Below are 20,504 nucleotides of genomic sequence, written 5' to 3'. Positions count from 1 at the left end.
CCCAGGCTGTGTCTTTAGCCTTCATTCCTTGTCTTGTGCCCTTTTTAGTAGAGCTCTCATTTTGTATGGCTTTCACATTTATGTCTACACAGGTAATTCACAAATTTATGTGTTTACTTATTATAATCTGAGTTTGCTCCTTTATTTCCACTTTTTGGCATTTCTATTTGAATGTCTTATCATCTTGAATTTGAAATGCCCCAAACCAAATTAATCATTTGTCTACTAAAAGTGACTCCTTCGTTGGAACTCTTATTTTTGTTGATGATACACAGTCACCAGGCTTTTTAAAGGAAAGAGAAGAACCAGCATTTGTTGAGTATTTAGTACACACTAAATACTTTGCGTCTTTGATTACATAATAGTTAGTTCTGGTTTTACCTCCAGAGAAAACTTATATGACCAGTTACAGCAAATTGACTGTGATCACTTCTTAGTCCAGTTGTAGTACATTTGAATTTGTACCATTCTACCCTCATCATGAATCTCCTGTTATTCATACTTTGAGTTCGTAAGCCTCTCAAAGGCAAGGATTTTAACTTACTTTTTTTAATAAAAAGTAAGTTAGCATAGTTACCCGACAAGTACAATATGATTTAATAACATTTAGTAAGTAATTGATTTTTTTATTATGAAATATTACTCTAAATAAGTGAAAGAATCTCAGGATGTACTCTTGATCCTTGAACCCAATTCAAAGGGGTTAGCCTGTGGATGTGGCAGAGGCTCTTTATATGTTAAAGATCACTTGTTGAACAGATCTTTACTCTGTAACAGAATCTCTTTGTTAGTAATGTACTTTCATATGGCCATTTTATATTGCCTTGATAACCATATTTATAGAAGGTAGCATATTTACTTTAGCTTCTCTTTCCCTTTAGGTGCACCAGGTATAATTTCTTCACCATATGCAGGGGCTGCTGGATTTGCCCCAGCCATTGGATTTCCTCAAGCTACAGGTGACTCTTTTAAGTTGGATTTGAAATGATTTTCAATGAAGTTGTATGTTTTCTAAAATTTATCAAGATGAAGAATGTTATCATAGTTGAAGAATTTACCATAAAAGTATTATGCATATCAGCTATAGAAGATTGGTGATTTGTATGATACATACCTTCCTTGTTTTTACGAATAATTCTCTCTGGTTCCATTCTTAATTCCAGTAATATTAAATCTTAATATTATTAAGATTTAAATTCTTAAATCCATGATATGTTCTGCATCATTTCTGTTTGCCATTGGCACAAATAACTATGGGTTAATGACATTAAATAACCTTAGATTTGCCTTTCCAGTTGGTATATAAAATATGTAAGCTGCTTCTGTCTTTACTGATAAGCTTATCAATTATGTGTTGAACAGACTTGTCTATCTTTGAGTCTTTAATGCCTTTGACAGCACTCAACAAATAATATGCAGTCATACTATACATTCACTATTCAGCTTCTTCAGAAAACCTTTTGTTATTAATGGGTTTTGAAGATTGCTATAGATGGGTATGCATGCTGTGCATTTCAGGGGAGATATATATTTTGTCTCTTTAGCTAATGGAGGTAATTAGGAGATAGGAGTTGATTAATACTTTGATAATGACTCCCATTATTTTCCAAATAGTAAACAAAATGAATTTGATTATAATTTAAGGAAAAGAGAAAATATTACTTTATGATTTTTATCTCTGATGTCTAAAAAATACACTGAGGTTGGCGCACAGGGGAATGGCAGAGTGGTAAGCCTCTCTCTACATAATTGTGACTATAACTGTATCTTAAATTACAACATAGCTGCTTTCTGGCTGTAATCTTTGTATCATAACCTTTGAATTCTGGGAATTTTAACTCTCCTCCTCCTCCTCCTCCTCCTCCTCCTCCTCCTCCTCCTCCTCCGCCTCCTCCTCCCCACCCCACCCCCTCGTTGTTGTGAGGCAGAGTCTTGCTGTGTTGCCCAGGCTGGAATGCAGTGGCACAATCTCAGTTTACTGCAACCTCCATTTCCGGGGTTCAAATGATTCTCATGCCTCAGCCTTTTGAGTAACTGGGACTAGAGGTGCATGCCACCACGGCCAGCTGTTATATGTTTAGTAGAGATGAGGTTTTGCCATGTTGTCCAGGCTGGTCTCAAACTCCTGGCCTCAAGTGGCCTGCCTGCCTCAACCTCCCAGAGTGCTGGGATTACAGGGTAAGCCACCCCACATGGCCAGTAACTACTCTTTCTTCGATGGAGAGGATGGAGTTAACCAAAACGGAAAGAGTGATATAAAGGTTGAGGTTTTAAATTTTACCATCTTGGTGGTTTTTAGTGTATCTTTAGTTTAGTTAAGTGAATATTCTACCTATTACGTTAAAAACATAGTTTTATTTATTCAAAGCTCCTCAAAGTTTAATTGGTGGACATTTTGATATGTTTTCCCTCATTTTGGATATTTCTTTTAGATACACTCTATGTACAAATATTAAGTAATAAATATTAAGAAAGATGAAAAGTCAATAAAAGAGGGGTTCTGACTTGATAAGACTTTTAAGTTGATAGAGGATACACACACACCTACAGTGTAGCTGAACTGTGCTCTTAGCACATGTATAACAGACATACAAATGGCAAAAGTTATGCAAAACTATTGGAGTTGGACTGGAGGGGCATAAGAATAGGTCATGTGAGGGCTATTGATTTCATGCAGTAGTATTCAGCCTGAGAATGTGGTCTGCACAGTTTTAAAATTCAGCAGTGTGGATGATGGTAGTTATGACCTTCTTAGACGGTTAAGCAGAATAGGCTGAATGTAAAATATATTACAATTTAATTACATGGTATGTGGGAAAGTGGCCAGACTGTTTATTTTAAAGAATCATTAAATTAAGGAATTGGTTAACTTTACATAAACTAGAAGGTTACCTTAAGATACTTTTTAAGCTAAGAACACAAAATAACAGGAAAGTCTGCAGTTTTAAGTATAGTGTCAATATTCTGGTGTTACTGAGCTTTCAGTGGTTCCAAAATACCTAGAGAAGTAGAGACCTCTGAATATTTCTGCTACAGTAAGAATATTGAATGCTGTAAATCTATTTTGGTCAGAATAATGTTTATATAGCATTTTATATAGTCACAAAATGTTTTTCCCGTATAAAATGTCATATAGCACTACCTAGCATGCATGTTTTTGACTTCTGCTGAAGGTCTTTAAAAAAAATACTTAACCTGATTTTATGGTAGAAGCCAGTATGAAAAGTATATACACTTGATAGAAAGGTGCTAGAATATATCTATTGCAAGAAACAGGGAGTGTTTGTAGTTGATAGACCCTCTGAAAAGCCTAACAGCGTTAGGCCAAGTGATTTCAGTTAGTCTGCAGAGTACCTTATGAATAATAGAATACAAAGTATAATAATGTCAACAGATGAGGAGCTCAGCTTGCAGGCAGACTGTAGGGCAGAAAACTGGCCTTCAGTATCTTTATGGTAGCCTTGACACAATTTCTTTCTGTATTTTTGCTTTCTTCTTTATTTGCTGAAATTCTATCAAGTGTTACAGTTCTTCTGATAATTAGAATATGAAATGCTTTTGGTATTTTTAAAAGGTCTATCAGTTCCAGCTGTTCCTGGAGCTCTTGGTCCTCTCACAATCACCTCCTCTGCTGTCACTGGAAGGATGGCCATTCCTGGGGCTAGTGGTATACCGGGAAATTCTGTTCTACTCGTCACAAATCTCAATCCTGATGTGAGTTGAAAAGTATTCTATATAAATAGTCTTTCAGGAGAAGGTATAGTAGCAATTTTTTTTGAGAAAGAGTTTCACTCTGTTACTCAGGCTCAAGTGTGGTGCTGCATTCACTCACTGTGACCTCTGCCTCCCAGCTCAAGTGATCCTCCCACCTTAGCCTCTCAAGTAGCTGGGACTACAGGCGCTCACCACCACGCCTGGCTAATGTTTTTTGGGTTTTTTTTTGTTTTTTTCTTTTTGCATTATTTTGTAGAAATAGGATCTTGCTATGTTGCCCAGGCTGGTCTTGAGCTCCTGGTCTCAAGCAATCCACCCACTTCAGCCTCCCAAAGTGCTGGGATTACAGGAGTGAGCCACCATGCCCGGCTTGGTAGCTTCTGATCCAGGGTTGTATTCAAATTAAAATGCTTAAGTTGGTTTTAAGGACTTTTATTAAAATTCATCACTAGTATATAAAACCATTGCATTAAAATAAAAGCTGTCAGAATATAAACTTATTTTCAATTTTTACTTAAATTATTGTCAGACACTTATTTTGTGTTACCTTTACAGCTTATCACACCACATGGGCTTTTTATCCTATTTGGTAAGTTCATTTTTGCTATTTTAATATTGTCTACACGTGTGAATTTAACAATTTCATTTATTTAGTAGTATTTATTGATTACTTCTATGTGCCAAGTATTGTGCTGACACTGAGGATAAAACAGTGAATAAGACTCTGTAAGTAATTATAGTGATGATTTATAATATGGGAAATAGAGGTTTTGTGTAACACAGGGAGGCCTAACCTAGCAGAAGGACTCAATAGAAATGATAGTTAAGCTGACTTGTGAAACATGAGCAAGAATCAGCCAGGCAGAAAGGGAGGGCAGTGTCTTCACAGGGGAGGGGAGAGGAGAGAGATGGGTCCTGGTACACGGAAGTACCAGGAAGGAAGCCTAGTGGCGAGCATAATGCAGACCTGGTGAAGGTGGACAGCTGCTTGGGTCAAAATCATGAAGAGCTTTTGAAAACTTTGTTAAGGAGTTTATAGTTTTTAACCTAAGAACAATGGGAAGCCATTGAATAGTTATGAGGCAAGAGAGTGACATAATGCGATTCAGGTTTTTAAAATAGTCTCCAAACTTTCCAACAGCATAGAATTATGAGAACAGTGAAATAAGCAATATTTACTATTTTTAATATTTTTATTTATGTTATTTATTTATAATTTTTTGAGGCAGAGTCTTGTTCTGTGGCCCAGGCTGGAGTGCAGTGGCATGATCTCAGCTCACTGCAGCTCCGACTCCTGGTTTAAGCAATACTCCTACCTCAGCCTTTAGAGTAGCTGGGATTAAGGCACGGGCCACCACGCCCAGCTAATTTTTGCATTTTTAGTAGAGATGGGATTTCACTATGTTGGCCAGGATGGTTTCGATCTCCTGACCTCATGATCTGCCTGCCTTGGCCTCCCAGAGTGCTGGGATTACAGGTGTGAGCCACCGCACCTGGCAAGATTTTAATTAATGACAGTTTTTTTTTCCATAAAAAATGATTAACATTTGGTGAGCAATATGATTTAATACGCTTTGATATTAAAAATCCTTGTTTTCATTTTGATTCAGTATTCCAAGGATAGATCATTTCACTACTTGACTTTAATGGTTGTCGTAGCTGAGGAAGATAAGTCATAAAGATATATAATCTAAAAGCAGGGGTTTCATTGTTGCTATACTCTAATAATTATTTCACTATTTTTTTCATGTAATCCACCAATCTTTGTCATGCTTTACCTAGAAAAGTTCGATTTTTTCCTCTTAAATTAGTGGATCTTGAAACTGTTATATTTGAATATGTGTAACAAATAGAGTTAAAACTCACTGGTATGCTTCATTTATAAGGATTTTTAAAATAAGATAGGAAATTGTTTCTAACTTTTTTGAATCTGATAGTTTTAGAGACAGGGTCTCACTCTGTTGCCCAGGCTGGAGTGCAGTGGTGTGATCATAGCTCACTGCAGTGTCAAACTCCTGGGCTCAAGCAGTCCTCCTCCCTCAGCCTTCTGAGTAGCTGACATATACATGTAAGCCACAGCACCCGACTGATAAGGTTTTTTTTTTTTTTAATGGAATTTTTGAGGTATAATTTACAACCATACAGTTTACCTGCTTTGGGTTTACAGCTCAAAGATTTTTAGTAAATTCACAGTTATGTGGCTATCACCACAGTCCAATTTTAGAAAATTTTCATCACCCAAAGAAATTCCTCATGCTCATTTACAGTCACTTATAAGAGTTTTTATTAATGATCGATGCATGTAATTTTCAGTAATAAAATCATGTATTAACAGTATATTTTAATATGGCTCTTTTCTAGCAAAGCATGTTTTATACTAAAAGCAGTTAAATTTCTCACCTATTTAAAAAATGACTGGGTACATTAGCTCATGCCTGTAATCCCAACGCTTTGGGAGGGCCAGGAAGGAGGATCAGATTATTTGAGACCAGCCTCGGCCAGATAGTGAGACCCCATCTCTACAAAAAATAAACAACCACATTTTGAAAAACAAATTGAGTATGTTTAATTTTTAAAGAATAGTTTACATCACCATCTTGTTATTTCTGAGAAGGGTAGCAAATTCAGAATACTTGTCTCTGTTTAAAATTTTTAAAGTGCCATTAGTATGGTAATGATGCAACTATTGAAAGATCTTTTTATTTTTATTTTTTAACTTTTTTGAGACAGGGTTTTACTCTGTTGACCAGGCTGGAGTGCAGTGGCATGATCTTGGCTCACTGCAACCTCCACCTCCCAGATTCAAGCTGTTTTCCCACCTCAGCCTCCTGAGTAGCTGGGATTACAGGTGTGCACTACCACACCTGACTAATTTTTGTGTTTTTTGGTAGAGACGGGGTTTCACCATGTTGGCCAGGCTGGTCTCGAACTCCTGACCTCAAGTGATCCACCCACCTTGGTCTCCCATTGTGCTGGGATTATAGGTGTAAGCCACTGCACACTGCTGAAAGATTTTTATAATATTGATGATACCGGGTATCACATAAAATGAAATATATTGTAATACACTGAATGAAAAGGTTGAGCGAGACTGGAATTCACTTTGTAGAACCTTCCAGCTATAATTTTATCTATATATTCAAAATTCAAACACTAGCTTTATTCATATTGGTTTATATAAGCAGATTGGTATAGATAAGAGTTTGATTATTATCTTTCTATGCCTCAGTGAATCATTTTACCCATCCTGCAGGAGATAGGACCCACTTTGGGGAACACTAGTATAGAAAAATCGAGTGTAATAAGATTAATTAGGATCAATTAGGTTGTGGTAGTCCCAGTATGAAATAGTGTTGATAGCTTTGATGGTAGCAAGGATTGGAGACATGGACAAATGTGAGAGATATTTAGACCATAGAATCAATGGGTGCTGGTGATTGATTGGGTGGGTGTAAGGGTTTGAGGAAAGGAAGAAGTCAAAAGATGACTTCCAGGTGTCTGACTGGGGCAACTATGTGAATGAGGATATTTATCTACAGAGTTAGTGAACACAGAATGGGGAGAGGAAAGCGGGGAGGAATCACTTTGGGACATATTAAGTTTAGAGTATTTATGGGATGTCCATGTGAAAAAGATTAAGTACAGAAATGGATCTGGAATTTGGAAGAGATAAACATTTGCGAGTATATGTATGGAATTGCCAAGGGAGAGTATATAGTATAAGAAATGCCTTCTGTAAGTATATTAGTAAAATTAATTAAACACAACACAAACAGACGTTAAAAACAGTGCTGTGTTTTGTTTTAATTAGGAGTCTATGGTGATGTACATCGAGTGAAGATTATGTTTAACAAGAAAGAAAATGCCTTGGTTCAGATGGCAGATGCAAATCAAGCTCAGCTAGGTACTAATGATTGATAATTATTAATAATGTGAACTTGCCCCTTTTGTGTGTGAATTTTCCTTGAAAATAAACATAGATAGTAGGAATATGATTTTACAAAAGAACACCTCCTTGTGATAATGTCTTCATTATTATAAGATTATATGTTAAGATTAAAAAATATTCATGACTCTTTTTAAGTCTGAAATTCATTTATCTACTTGAACACATTGTTAATGTTTAGAGCTTTGACCCTAGGATTTTTCCATTATGTTTAATAAACATGATTTGTTTTATTTCATTTTATTTATTTCTTTTCCTTCCAAATTAAGTTTTCTGTAACCATTGAATGGCTTAAAAGTTTGGGCAAACTTTGTAATGATGATGTAAGGAAGAGTTCAGTGACTTCACTGTTATAAAAGCTGTTAAAGTATTACTTAAAATTTCTTATAAAAGTGCTTTGCTTGAGATAAAACTAATATATTCAGTAACCATTTTTTGAATACTTGCTGTGTTCCAGGCACTCAAACTTCATAGCACTCTGCTTAGAAAATAGTTATTTTTTGTTTATTTTAAATTGCTTTTGTTATCGTAAAATGAAGTCATTTAATATATTTCCTTAAGGGTTTTTGGATTTTGAAACTCTTTTCACCTTCAAACTGACAATACAGTTTTAAATATGTAAAAATAATTTATGGTAATATTGACAAATATTACTGAAAAATCTATCCTAATACCCCAACTTTAAAATTTTTCTTCCCTTGCACTAGCAATGAACCATCTAAGTGGTCAGAGACTTTATGGGAAAGTGCTTCGTGCTACACTGTCCAAACATCAAGCAGTGCAGCTTCCTCGAGAGGGACAAGAAGACCAAGGTCTGACTAAGGATTTCAGCAATAGTCCTTTGCATCGCTTTAAAAAGCCGGGCTCTAAAAACTTCCAGAATATCTTTCCACCTTCAGCCACTCTGCATCTTTCCAACATTCCGTATGTACCTAATAAAGTTATTAATCCCAATCTACAATATGTGATTTTGGAGAGGTTAAAACCTCTGAAGTTGTTCTAACCTAGCACTTGTCCTGGTCAGTAATTTCTTAGAAGATAATTTGTTTGCCATCGTGCCTTCAGAAGGTTATTTCCAATCCTACACTCTAAAATAGAAAGATACCGGTTTTGAAATTTTCTTTCCAAATAGAGAATTTGCAACTATTTTTCAGTTATAAAAGGTCATAAAAATAATTATGCAGAAATCTTCCATTGGGACATATTTGTCTATCCCTTTGTAGAAGTAACAATTTATGTTAACCAATAGAACAGAATCAAAATAGTGTATCTAAGAATTTGGTAAAAACAGATTTTGTACTTTCTATCCACAAGCTGTAAAGCCATAGATATGTTAATTTCTTAAAAGCGAAAAGTTACTTTCCTGTAGGCACTGTACAAATCTCTTTATTAACTAGTGTTGTATGTGTGCTTTAGTTTAGTTATCTTCAAACTCAGGGATTGACAAACTGTAGCCTGTGGTTATTTTTGTGTGGCCTATGAGCTAAGAATGATTTTTACATTTTAAAATGGAAGCAAAATATTTTGTGGTATGATAAAATTATATAAAATTCAAATTTCATCTTTTATAAAGTTTCATGTAATATAGCTGTACTCATTTACTTACATGCTATTTATGGCTGCTTTTGAGCTACAGCAGCAAAACTGATTAGTTGCAGCAGAGACGATAGGGCCCATACAGCCTAAGATATTTAGTGTCTGGCCCTTTCAAGAAAATATCTGGCAATCTCTGTCCTAATGGTTAAAGTCCTTAATCTACAAAAATGGCAGTTTAGTTCATGGACTTTGGAAATTGTTTTTTAAAAAGCCAGTTTTGTATAATTTGGACTAATACATAAAGGGGGATAAGCTTTGGAAAAGAGGGATAAAAGCTGTGGGGGAATATGTGTGTGTATGTGTATAAAAACTTAAAACCTTGAGGGTATAGAAGGGGGTGGAGTCTGGAATATTACTGGGAATGAGAACAGGAACTGAATAGGAATAGAGAATAATTACTCAGAAGAGTGTTGAATGTCCAGCCTCCCTGCTGGTTTCCAGTTAGGCTGCACAGAGAAACCTTGAATCCAAGTTGGGCAATGGATCAAACCTCATGCCAGCCAGGAAGCTGGTGGAGTCAAGGAAAAAAGAAAAGTAGATTAAAAATAGATCACACGGACCTAGAAATTTAGCAGCTCATTACTATGGAGTATAGGGTAAATGGGCAACAATTAGATACTGAGGCAGGCACCTATCATCATTAGCTTTTAATTTTTTTTAATTTATATATATTTTTTGAGACAGGGTCTCCCTCTGTTGCCCAGGCTGGAGTACAGTAGTGTGATCTTAGCTCACTGCAACCTCTGCCTCCCAGTCCCAAGTGAACTTCCCACTTCAGCTTCCCAAGTAGCTGGGACTGCAGGTGTGGGCTGCCATTAGCTAATTGTTTGTATTTTTTTGTAGAGACAGGTTTCACCATGTTTCCCAGGCAGATATCTGACTCCTGAGCTCAAGCAATCTGCCTCCCAAAGTGCTGGGATTAGAGGCAAGAACCACTGTGCCTGGCTCTGTTGTTAGCTTGCTCGCTCTATCTATCTATCTATCTATCTATCTATCTATCTATCTATCTATCTATCTATCTATTTTTCTTCACCCTTCACCTGAGAAATGTTGTTAGCTTTTTAAATACATCACATTACTCAAGAGCTGGTCTCCAATTGCAGCCTACATAGGACATGTAGGAAGATTAGGAAACGATATTAATATTCTTCCAAGTTCTGGGTACTGTACTGGTGCTTTACACATGTTGCCTCATTTAATCTCCATAACAACCTTTTAAAAAAAATTGTGATAAAATTGACAGTTTTAACCATTTTAAATGTATAGTGCAGTATATATTCACATTAAATACTTTCACACATTATTGTGTGACTGTTGCCTCTGTCCATCTGTAGAACCTTTTCATCATCCCAAACTGAAGCGGTAACCACCTTTTCCTCCTAACTCCCAGCTCCTGGTATCCACTATTACATGGCATTATTCATAATAACCTTTGAAGTAAGGTCAGTCTTTTCTTTGTATTAATGAAACTGAGACTTAGGTTAAATAATTTAGTCAAAGTGATAAATAGTGAGTGAGGAATAGAATGTGAACTCAGATCTGTCTTCTGACAGAGCTAGTGATTGTTCTGCTACACCATCCTTGCCGGCAGTTGTGAGTCAGTCTCCTTTTAGTCAGTTGACTGTCATGTGGTAGACCACTCTATTAGTTATATACGGCGGTCTAACAGATCACCCCAAACTTAACAGCTTAACACAGTAGTAATGTTTATTATCTCATACTGTTACTGCGAGTCAGGAATCTAGAAGTGGGTTAGCTGGGTGGCTTTGGCTGTGTCTTTTAGAAGGTTGCAGTCAAGATGCTAGGCAAGGATGTGGTCATCTGAACGCTTTAACTGGAGATAGAGGATCCATTTCCAAAATGGCTTACTCATGTGCCTGTTTGTTGACAAAGGCCCCAGTTCCTTGTCATGAGGACTCCTCCATAGTGCCTTCATAGTGTCCTTCCAAAGCTAATAATTCAGGAGAGGACATAGTAGAAACCACAATGTCTCTCAGCTTCAGAAGTCGTATTTGTCATTTCTACAGTATCCTAAGTGTTTGCAGAGGACACCTCTGTTTCCTATGGGAGGGGAATAAGCAAGGGAGTGAATATGAAGAGGCAAGAGTAATTGTGGGCCATCTTAGAGCCTGGCAGCCACACACACACATTCAGAATTACCCTGCAAACAGTTGAAAATGTAGAACTCCAGACTGTAGCAGACAAGTCAGAACTAGGAAACTTTGGAAGTTGATTACTGAAGCCAGTGTTACAAGTAATAAGAATAAAAACAGATTCCAAGCACAGCTGCATTTAAAAAAAAAAAAGAATATAGAAAGATTTTTCTTGCCCTTTATATACCTGCCCATGTCTTCTGTAAAGATTTGAGACAAAATTCCATTACTTGAGGATACGTGTCTGTTTTTGAACATCTTTCAGGGAACTTCCAAATCAAGTCTTTGTCATATGGCTTAATAATTCTGTTTGAAATGTAAGATACTCTAGAGATTTGATGACTACAAGAGTTATTCTGCTTGTGAATAGGGCCCAGGTAATTGACACCCTCTGATGTTTTCACAGCCCTTCTGTTACAGTGGATGGTCTGAAGAACCTTTTCATAGAAGCTGGATGTTCAGTGAAGGCTTTTAAATTCTTTCAGTAAGTCTTTGCTTTAAAAAAATACATTAAAATTATTTAATATGGTATGCAAATTTTAAAGGAAGTTCAGTGAAGTCTTCTGGTGGGGGAAGGAGTTTGGAAGCAAATTTTATTCTAAATACTTTCTGTATTTCTTATACCATTTTCAGGAAAGATCGCAAAATGGCGCTCATTCAGTTGGGATCTGTGGAAGAAGCAATTCAGGCCCTCATTGAGCTTCATAACCATGACCTTGGAGAAAATCACCATCTCAGAGTTTCCTTCTCAAAATCTACAATCTGAGAATTTTTCTCTTTTCTGTGAATTTTTCTCCTAAAACTGGACCATAATTTCAGTAAAACCTTCAGACATAGACTGAAGCAGTTCACAACCAATTTTGCCTCTTTCACAAAAATAACTCTGAGTTTGATATTCAAGTATATTTTAAAAATCAAGGGATATTCTTTTTTTCTATCCCCTCTTCCCCACCACTGCCAGTCAAAGGTTTCTTTTCCCTTTGTACCATGGTTTCTATGAAAATAACCTTCAGGAAAAAGAAAATCAGGAAAAAATGTTTTTTAAATAATTGTATTCCCTATATTAAATTAGATTTGAAGAGGATTAACTGTGTTTTAATTTGGGTCCAGATCAGCCTTATACAACATTTCCAAACTCCTTTGTATACTTTTAAAAAATTTAAACACTCAGACTTCTAAAATTACTTGATGGAAGTAATTTAAATCGCTTATGACCAAGTTATTGACCTTATGAATCAGAAGTCTGACCCTTGTAGGAAATTCTGTTCACTTATAAATTACATCAGATCTTTGCCATATATCAATGGTTATTATGCATAAACACATTGAATTGTGTGGCAGCAGATATATAAACCTGCATGTTTTCTTTCAATGTTATCTTTTTTTCCCTGTAAGACACTCCTTTAAATAATGCCTATCTTTAACTTTTTAAGACTATTTGGAAAAACGAAGTGTCTCAGCTGTTCCCAGGGAAATTAAGTGGAATCCAACTAGTATCTGTTAAGAAGATGTCAGAATAACTAATAATTTTATCAGGAAAAAAGTGTTTTAAATTTCAAATGATACTTACTTGTCAAGTAATATGATCTTAGAAAATTTTAAAGAAAATAATTCTACTTATAAACTACTTTTTTATAATTGTTTTCAGAAAAAAGTTTACAGTCTTAAGGAAAATATTCAGGTCTATCATATGGTTTGACAGATTTTTTAAAAGTTATTTTTGGTAAGGTCTTCTTTTAGAAAAAAATTAATCTCAAGGGTTTTTTGTACCACTATAATCTCTAATACTCAAAATTACTGTGTATTTACTTAATTTCTTCTTATGTGCCTTATTATGTGCTTGAGATACAGTAGATTAGAGTTTAATCTAGATATCTGGAAAGCTATATTGCGGACTCCATAAGCATTTTGTTTTTTCTTTCTCTTTTGGTAAGGTTTTAAAATTTTTTTAATTGCAATTTTAAGTGGTTTTCAGTAAGTAATAGTTTTTATCAAATTTTTGGTGCTTGGTGCAGAGATGGTGTGGGGAAGGGTGAATGGTTTGGGGAATAATTCAGTGCACACCTGTAGGCCTCTTTACATTGTGATTAATAGGTGTTGTTGCCAGTTATTATTGCATATCAATTTGGGGCTGTAGAGTGCAATGTCAGTTTCATCTTTATCACCCATCAGAATTTGTCTCAGGATTGCTTGGTTTTTCTCAATACTCAAGGGAGAACTTAATTTTCTTTGTTAATGTAACTTTATTACTGAGTGCCCACATACTTGGAGTATGAGAGGGTGGGTTATTTCTCATACTCTGTCCCTCTCTTTTTGGTTGAATGTAAGAGTACATTTTAATGTTGCTTCAGTGATTGTATAATGTAAAATTGTTTCTTTTTAATAAGAAACTTTGCTATTATTCCTTCAATTCTTTTTTTTTTTTTTTTTTTTTTGGAGACGGAGTTTTGCTCTTTTTACCCAGGCTGGAGTGCAATGGCACAACGTCGGCTCACTGCAACCTCCGCCTCCTGGGTTCAGGCAATTCTTCTGCCTCAGCCTCCTGAGTAGCTGGGATTACAGGCACGCGCCACCATGCCCAGCTAATTTTTTGTGTTTTTAGTAGAGACAGGTTTTCACCTATGTTGACCAGGATGGTCTCGATCTCTTGACCTCATGATCCACCCGCCTCAGCCTCCCAAAGTCCTGGGATTACAGGCGTGAGCCACCGCGCCCAGCCATTCCTTCAGTTCTTAATCAGAATTTTTTAAAGCAGAATTTGTCAAAAGGGTCATTTTTGTCTACCCCTTTTACAGTTTTCAGATTCTCAAAGTGACTCATCTCAACTTTTAAAAGCATAAAGAACATCTTCCTGGGTATGGTGGTGTGCACCTGTAGTCCCAGCCACAGGCGAGGAGGATCACTTGAGCCCGAGGAGTTCGAAGCTGCAGTGTGCTATGATCACATTTGTGAATAGCCACTCCACTCCAGCCTTGGAGCATAGTGCGACCCCTTCTCTAAAAAATACAAATGTAAAAAAATCTCAATCTCTTTTCTATATTCTAGTGATTAATTAGAACATAGGGAGGTTTTTTACAGTAGAAATTTTACCAAAAAATAGAGACTGCAAGAGATGATACAGATTATTTAAAAAAGCAGAATTCACTCACCACTGAGCAACACTTAGTTGGTAGAACAGAAAAGAGCATACTAAATTAAGACCTTTCTAATGGATCAGTTTCCCCGAATAGATAGGTATAATTATGTATATAGTTGTGGGGTTTTTTTGTTTTTTTTTTTACTTAGGAAATAAATTTTTACCTAGACACAAGGGGTGTATGAAGGAGGAAAAAGATTTCTTTGCAAAATCTCCCAAAATTTGCTTCCCTCCTCCCCACCCAGGCACTATTTATAATTTTCAGTGCCATGCTAAATTGGATTATTTCATTTACTTTAAGTTAGGAATTATTGTGTAATTTATTAATTCATGATTCTTACAACATTCAGCATAAGTGTAGCAAAAGTTGCTAATAACAGAAGGGAGATCATAATGGTGTTGAATGTAATTTTGAAGTAGGGAATGGCCTTCAAGTCTGAGAGAGAACATTTGAATCCTTTTCAGGGATTTGTGTAGGGGTGTGTTTGTGTGTGTGTGTGTGTAGATAAGTGTATATACATAAATACACTCTTCTAAAGTTGTATATACATATGCACATTACATACATTTTAATTTATTGACAAAATTAACCAAATTAAGATTTGGAGATGTGGGATGTTCTTGTTTTAAAATAGCATGTTTGAAACCATCAGTTTATGTCTAAAATTAGCTGTAGCACATGGATGTTGTCCATATTTAGCTATTCGCTGTTTGAATTACAGTATTTGTGTTGGCATAGTTTTTATAAAAAGATTAAAAAGTATCAGGATGGTGGAAAAACTAGAACTGTGTATTTCTGTTTTGGCATGCATTTATTCAGTATCTTGTAGCAATGGTTGATTTTTTTCTCTGTTGATCTACCATAGTATCCTATTTTTAAGTTTATTTGCTTTATTTTAAGGAGTATTGTCATCACTTTTCAAGATGTCTTGACTTCTACACAAAGTATATATATTCAGGACTTTAAAAAATAGCAGTACACATTTAACAGTAGCAAATTACATCATAATGATTTATTTTGAGATCTGAATAATTTGCATAGCAATAAAATGTGTTTTATGTAACATACAAATAGAAAAATGACCCAGTATCTTAATTGCTACTTACTGGAGAGTATCAGAATTACTTCTGGAGAGTATCAGAATTGCTACTTACTGGAGAGTAGCCCTTACATAATGCCATAAATACTTTAAGACTAAATATTATAATCAGTTATTTGAAGTAATGTTTCTGATTTACTGTTAAACGTTGCCGTTGCCGAGCTCAGTTTTTGGAGATACAGTTTCTGCCTACCTGTTTCCTTATGAGAATGAGACCTCTTTTGGCTCCAGCTAGTATGATGATCATGGGTTCTGCTTTAGTTGCTAAGAAGTGGCTCCTATGACTGCCTCTGTTCAGTTTCTTTTTTTAAATTTTTTTTTGGGGGGAAGTCTCGCTATGTTGCCCAAACTGATCTCCAACTCCTGGGCTCAAGTGATCCTCCTGCCTCCGACTACTGATAGTGCTGGGATTACAGGCATGAGCCACCACGCCTGACTCTGTTCTTTTCAAAGTCTCCATGCCATCAGTCAGCAATGCTTATATGTTTAGCATATTGTCATGCCGTTTATCTTCTGTTCCCACTAGATATTTTTGGATAAAAAAATGACAAACTCAAAAGTATGGTCTTTTTCCCCACCTATCTCTTAGAAAACCTAATATGTACTGCTATTTTTAAAACCAAAAAGAGACAGCATGACGACGTGTAAAGCATTTTTCTTAAGCCTTTCCTTTGTCTTGATCTGTTGTTAACGAGAACAAAACTGCCAGACTTAAAATACTCAACTATTGTGCTAAAAGAAATACAACTTAGATTGCACAAAATCAGAAAATATAACTCAGCTGTCTTTTAAGATTGTGTTGTTATCTACAAGACTATTAGCAGTCTTTTTTCAGAGCAAATTTTAACAGCTAGTTGTGAATGGTTTAAAAAATAGAAAATTATTAAAATCTTAGTTTGAGGGGTTTTATAGTGGGAGAAAAAACAGGACCAAAGTTTATGTGCCTTCTTCAGTAGTCTTAATTGACCTTTTCTTCCTATTTGAGACTAAAATAGTATCAGTATTCTGGTTTTCAGGAAATATGTATTATATAGTTTTAAAAGAATGTTGTCCCGCCAACTATTCATCCAAGCAAAGAATTGTAACTGTATAAATGAAGTCTCAGTTACACTTTTGCCTTTATCACATAATATTCATTATAGAGCATTGTGCAGGTCCAAGAATAGAGCTGCTCAAAATCTTTGTGGTAGTTTCCTTAGTTTTTGTATTCTGAGGCATATGTTCCAGAGAACAGGGATATTTGTCTGGTCCAGTGACCTTGGTGATCATAGTCATAATCAAAAGCTGCCTACGGCATGCTTAAATCAGCACTGTCACCTGGTTTGTTCTTGTTGTATTATTTTCACTTCTTGGATCTATGTAGTAGTTGTAATAACAAATATTTAAATAGCTATTTTTTTGATGCCATTAAAATCATACTCTGGCCTTTTTTCCCCCTTGCCATTGCTTCCCAGATCTTTTAAAAATTCATCCCATATCCAGAAAGTACCAATTAAAAAGATTGCTGACCAAGCAAAGCTTTGCATCAAAATGTCACCTCATTGCTCTGACCAAAGACTGACTGTTCTGGTTTTAACTCCTCTCTGTGAAGCATTTTCCCCAAGCTCCTTTCTGAAAGAAGACCCAGTGCAGAGCGGCCTTTACTTTCTATTTCCTACTGGTGAATAGACTACTTAGAGAAAATGGGAGTTTCAGTGTGAACAGAATGGATTAGGATGACAAGAGTTTGATGGGCATTTTCAGTACTGTATTTAAGAAAAAAAAAAATAGCACAGCTAGGAGCCTCTGACATTGTCTGGTGTTTTACGTGGTCTGTTCATAAAAATTCCCCTTTTCAGTTTGTAAGAATGAAACTGCTAACAGAAGAAAATGCTGTAAATATTTGTAACAACATTTTTTTTTAACAAGGCCAAAAAAGACAAAAAGGTTTTTGGGAACAAATGAACTTATAAAGTGGTTTTATATAAAACATCAATTGTCTTGTATATTTTGGATAAACAGCAGTACCAGCTTTCATTTGTAACAGAGTTTGTGGCATTGGAAAAAAAGGATTCTGTGATTGTTGAAGTGAATTATGTTATAAATGCAAAGAAGATAAAATATTAAAAAACATATTTTCTAAATGCGTAGTGCATGGTTAATTCAAGCTTCTGTACACTACAGTATATTCCGTTTTCGTTCAGTTTGTATATTTGCCGACTATTACTTGATATCTCTAATCTCTTTTCCTAACAAATACAGCATTGTAGCATGCCTTTTAATAAATGTCATGACATCTGTACTCTCTTAAAATTTTTCTGTGTTCTTGTCTGTGCTTTGGGTTTTCCCTTGTCTTACCTGTAGTTCTAATGATGTCCTATTTTCTTTTCTTTTCCATAGCCATCCATGTAAACGTCTCATGATTAGATAATAGTGAGCACATTCAAACAATGTTCAAAATGGGAAGAACACAAAACCTAACTGTCTCTGCCTTCATTTAGGAATACTGATTTTGAGGAGCAAAGTGCTTTTCTGATCTTATGATGTACCTTCTCCAGCACCCCGCTGTAGTGCAGGTGCATGATAGCATGCTTTATTGCCCACACATTCACTCTCCTTTTTCTCTCTCTCCCCCATATATGCAGTACCAGAGTACAGTCGGAACACTATTTCCAGTTTAGTTCAGTATTTGGCTTCCCTCTGGCATTAGTATACATATACTTTGAGACACAAAGTGTGATCTCAAACCAAGTTTGTATCCTTTTCAAAAAGATAACAGATATCAGCTGATGATATATTGCTTTTCCTTAGACAAATGTTTTACTTCTCTGGTCTTTAAAACATTGTTGGATTGCAGAAGTCTAGACTTAGCATTCATTGTATATTTTAGTCTCTTGTTGGTGGGAATTTATTTCGAATGGAATAGAAAATTGGGTAATCACTGCTGATCTTTTCTGGCTTACCTGTAAAATCTGTGGTCTCCATGAATACTACTAGAGAATTAAGTAAATATTGATGTATTTTAGCATGAGACATTTTTATTAGGAAAAGATAAAATAGCCATATGACTAAATGAGGCTTTTATAAACTCAATTGGCTGTGAAATGTTTATTTACGTAGCAGAGGCGTTATAACCATCATTAAGAGTCATGCAGTGACCTAAGAGACCACCTAGTTCAATTTCCAGTTAACAGCAAGGAAGCCAGGTCTCCATGACTTGGTCTAGTTTACTCTATTACACCGAGGTTCGCAGTTTCATACTTCCAAGTGCTGGTAAGATTACAATCTTGAAGATGTGTACACAGTATTGGGGTACTTAAGTTTTCTCTTAAAAGCCATAGGATCATAGCTCACTGCAACTTTAAGACATTGAGAACGTGGCGAGAGTGTTTCTGATGAAGGGTAAAAATGCCTGATCTACTTCTGAAAAAATTTTAAATGTTTCACATTTTAAATTTGAGAAAACTAACTCAAAAGATGACTTGATACTAGTTTGCCAGGGCTGCTGTTAAAAAGTCCCACAGACTGGATGCCTTAAACAACAAAATGAGCTCACAGTTCTGGAGGCTAGCAGTCCATGATCCATGTGTTAGCAGTGTTGATTTCCAATAGGGCCTTTCCTTGGTTTGTAGATAGCTGTCTTTTCCCTGTGCCTTCTATAAGCTCTTCTGAGTGTGTCTGTGTCCTAATCTCTTATAAGGACATCAGTCAAAATTTAATGAGGGCTTATTCATATTATCTCATTTTATCCTAATTGTTTAAAGAGTATGTCTCTGAATGGAGTTACATTCTGAGATTATGGGGATTAGGACTTCTATATAGGAATTTGGGGTGGGGGACACAAAATTCAGCCCCATAGCACTGTTGTATTCATTCAGTTCAAGTACTAATTGTACCAGCACTTGAGCTAGGGGTTGGGAAAAATACAGAGTTAAGCACATGGTGACTTATCTTTTAGAACTGTGTAATGTAGTAGAAATGTCAGCCGAAATCCACAAATCAAAACAATGCTTTTGTACTCCTGCCTTCAATAGGAATCCCCAAAAATGTATCATGAGGACCTTCTGAGGCACTTCTAATCAGAATACATACAGCTATAACTATCCTACAGCTAGTTGTGAATATGTAGGAATATAGACCTTGCCATAATTATCTACCTTTTACTCTTAGAGAAATAAATAGCCATTTCAGAGCGATGATTATTTCTAAGACAAATGCCATTACTTAAAGAACAATTGTAAAAATAAGAGGACATCATCAAGCTGTGCCCAATATTAAATATCTAACATTTGTTGATAGTCAGAAGTGATAAACCTATTTGTAGTCTTGTTTCTACATCAAAGTTTTTTTTCTGTTGTCTTTCAACCTACAATAGGAATTCATCACTATTTGCTATGTGTTTTTATCAAAACAATTTATGCTGAAGTGATAAAACTCTAGTAAAAATACCACATTCAGCAGCCACTGGGTTCTGATGTAGTTTCCAACTCTATTAGTATAAAGAAACCGGAAAAGTTAATGATTCTAATGTTTCCAGCAGATTCATAGGCCTATTTTTCTTTCTGTTTTTGTTTTGTTTTGAGTCGCACTGTGTTGCCCAGGCTGACGCAGCCTCAAACTCCTGGGCTGAAGCTTTCCTCCTGTAGGTGGGACTACAGGTACCTGCCACCAAGCCTGGCTAATTTTTTTTTACTTTTTATTTTTGTAGAAACTGGGTCTCACTTTGTTCCTTAGGCTAGTCTTGAACTCCTGGGCTCAAGCAATCCTCCCTTCTCAGATTACAGCACAAGGCACTGGGATTACAGGGGTGAGCCACTGCGCCCAGCCTTTGCTATTTTTTTATCCCTATATTTATTCTAAGGATATAGACAGGGTAACAG

At 35.9% G+C, this 20,504-nt stretch overlaps 1 protein-coding gene across 21 annotated transcripts in view; it reads left to right on the top strand.

Annotated features, from left to right (window-relative positions):
* Nucleotides 1–17,937, top strand: part of PTBP3 (polypyrimidine tract binding protein 3) — a 115,984-nt gene extending 98,047 nt beyond the window's left edge. For all 21 annotated transcript variants that reach the window (XM_054258981.2, XM_009001323.6, XM_054258979.2 and 18 more), the window contains 7 exons: nucleotides 882–959; nucleotides 3,575–3,714; nucleotides 4,270–4,303; nucleotides 7,526–7,618; nucleotides 8,368–8,584; nucleotides 11,816–11,893; nucleotides 12,043–17,937. In XM_054258981.2, the coding sequence (XP_054114956.1) occupies nucleotides 882–959; nucleotides 3,575–3,714; nucleotides 4,270–4,303; nucleotides 7,526–7,618; nucleotides 8,368–8,584; nucleotides 11,816–11,893; nucleotides 12,043–12,175 (773 nt within the window). In that variant the 3' untranslated portion in view covers nucleotides 12,176–17,937. The remainder of the gene's footprint in view (nucleotides 1–881; nucleotides 960–3,574; nucleotides 3,715–4,269; nucleotides 4,304–7,525; nucleotides 7,619–8,367; nucleotides 8,585–11,815; nucleotides 11,894–12,042) is intronic.
* Nucleotides 17,938–20,504: the final 2,567 nt, after the last annotated feature.

Source organism: Callithrix jacchus, chromosome 1 (assembly GCF_049354715.1).
Source record: "Callithrix jacchus isolate 240 chromosome 1, calJac240_pri, whole genome shotgun sequence".
In the NCBI taxonomy this organism is placed as follows: domain Eukaryota; kingdom Metazoa; phylum Chordata; class Mammalia; order Primates; family Cebidae; genus Callithrix; species Callithrix jacchus.
This window is presented reverse-complemented; position numbering and strand designations above follow the sequence as displayed.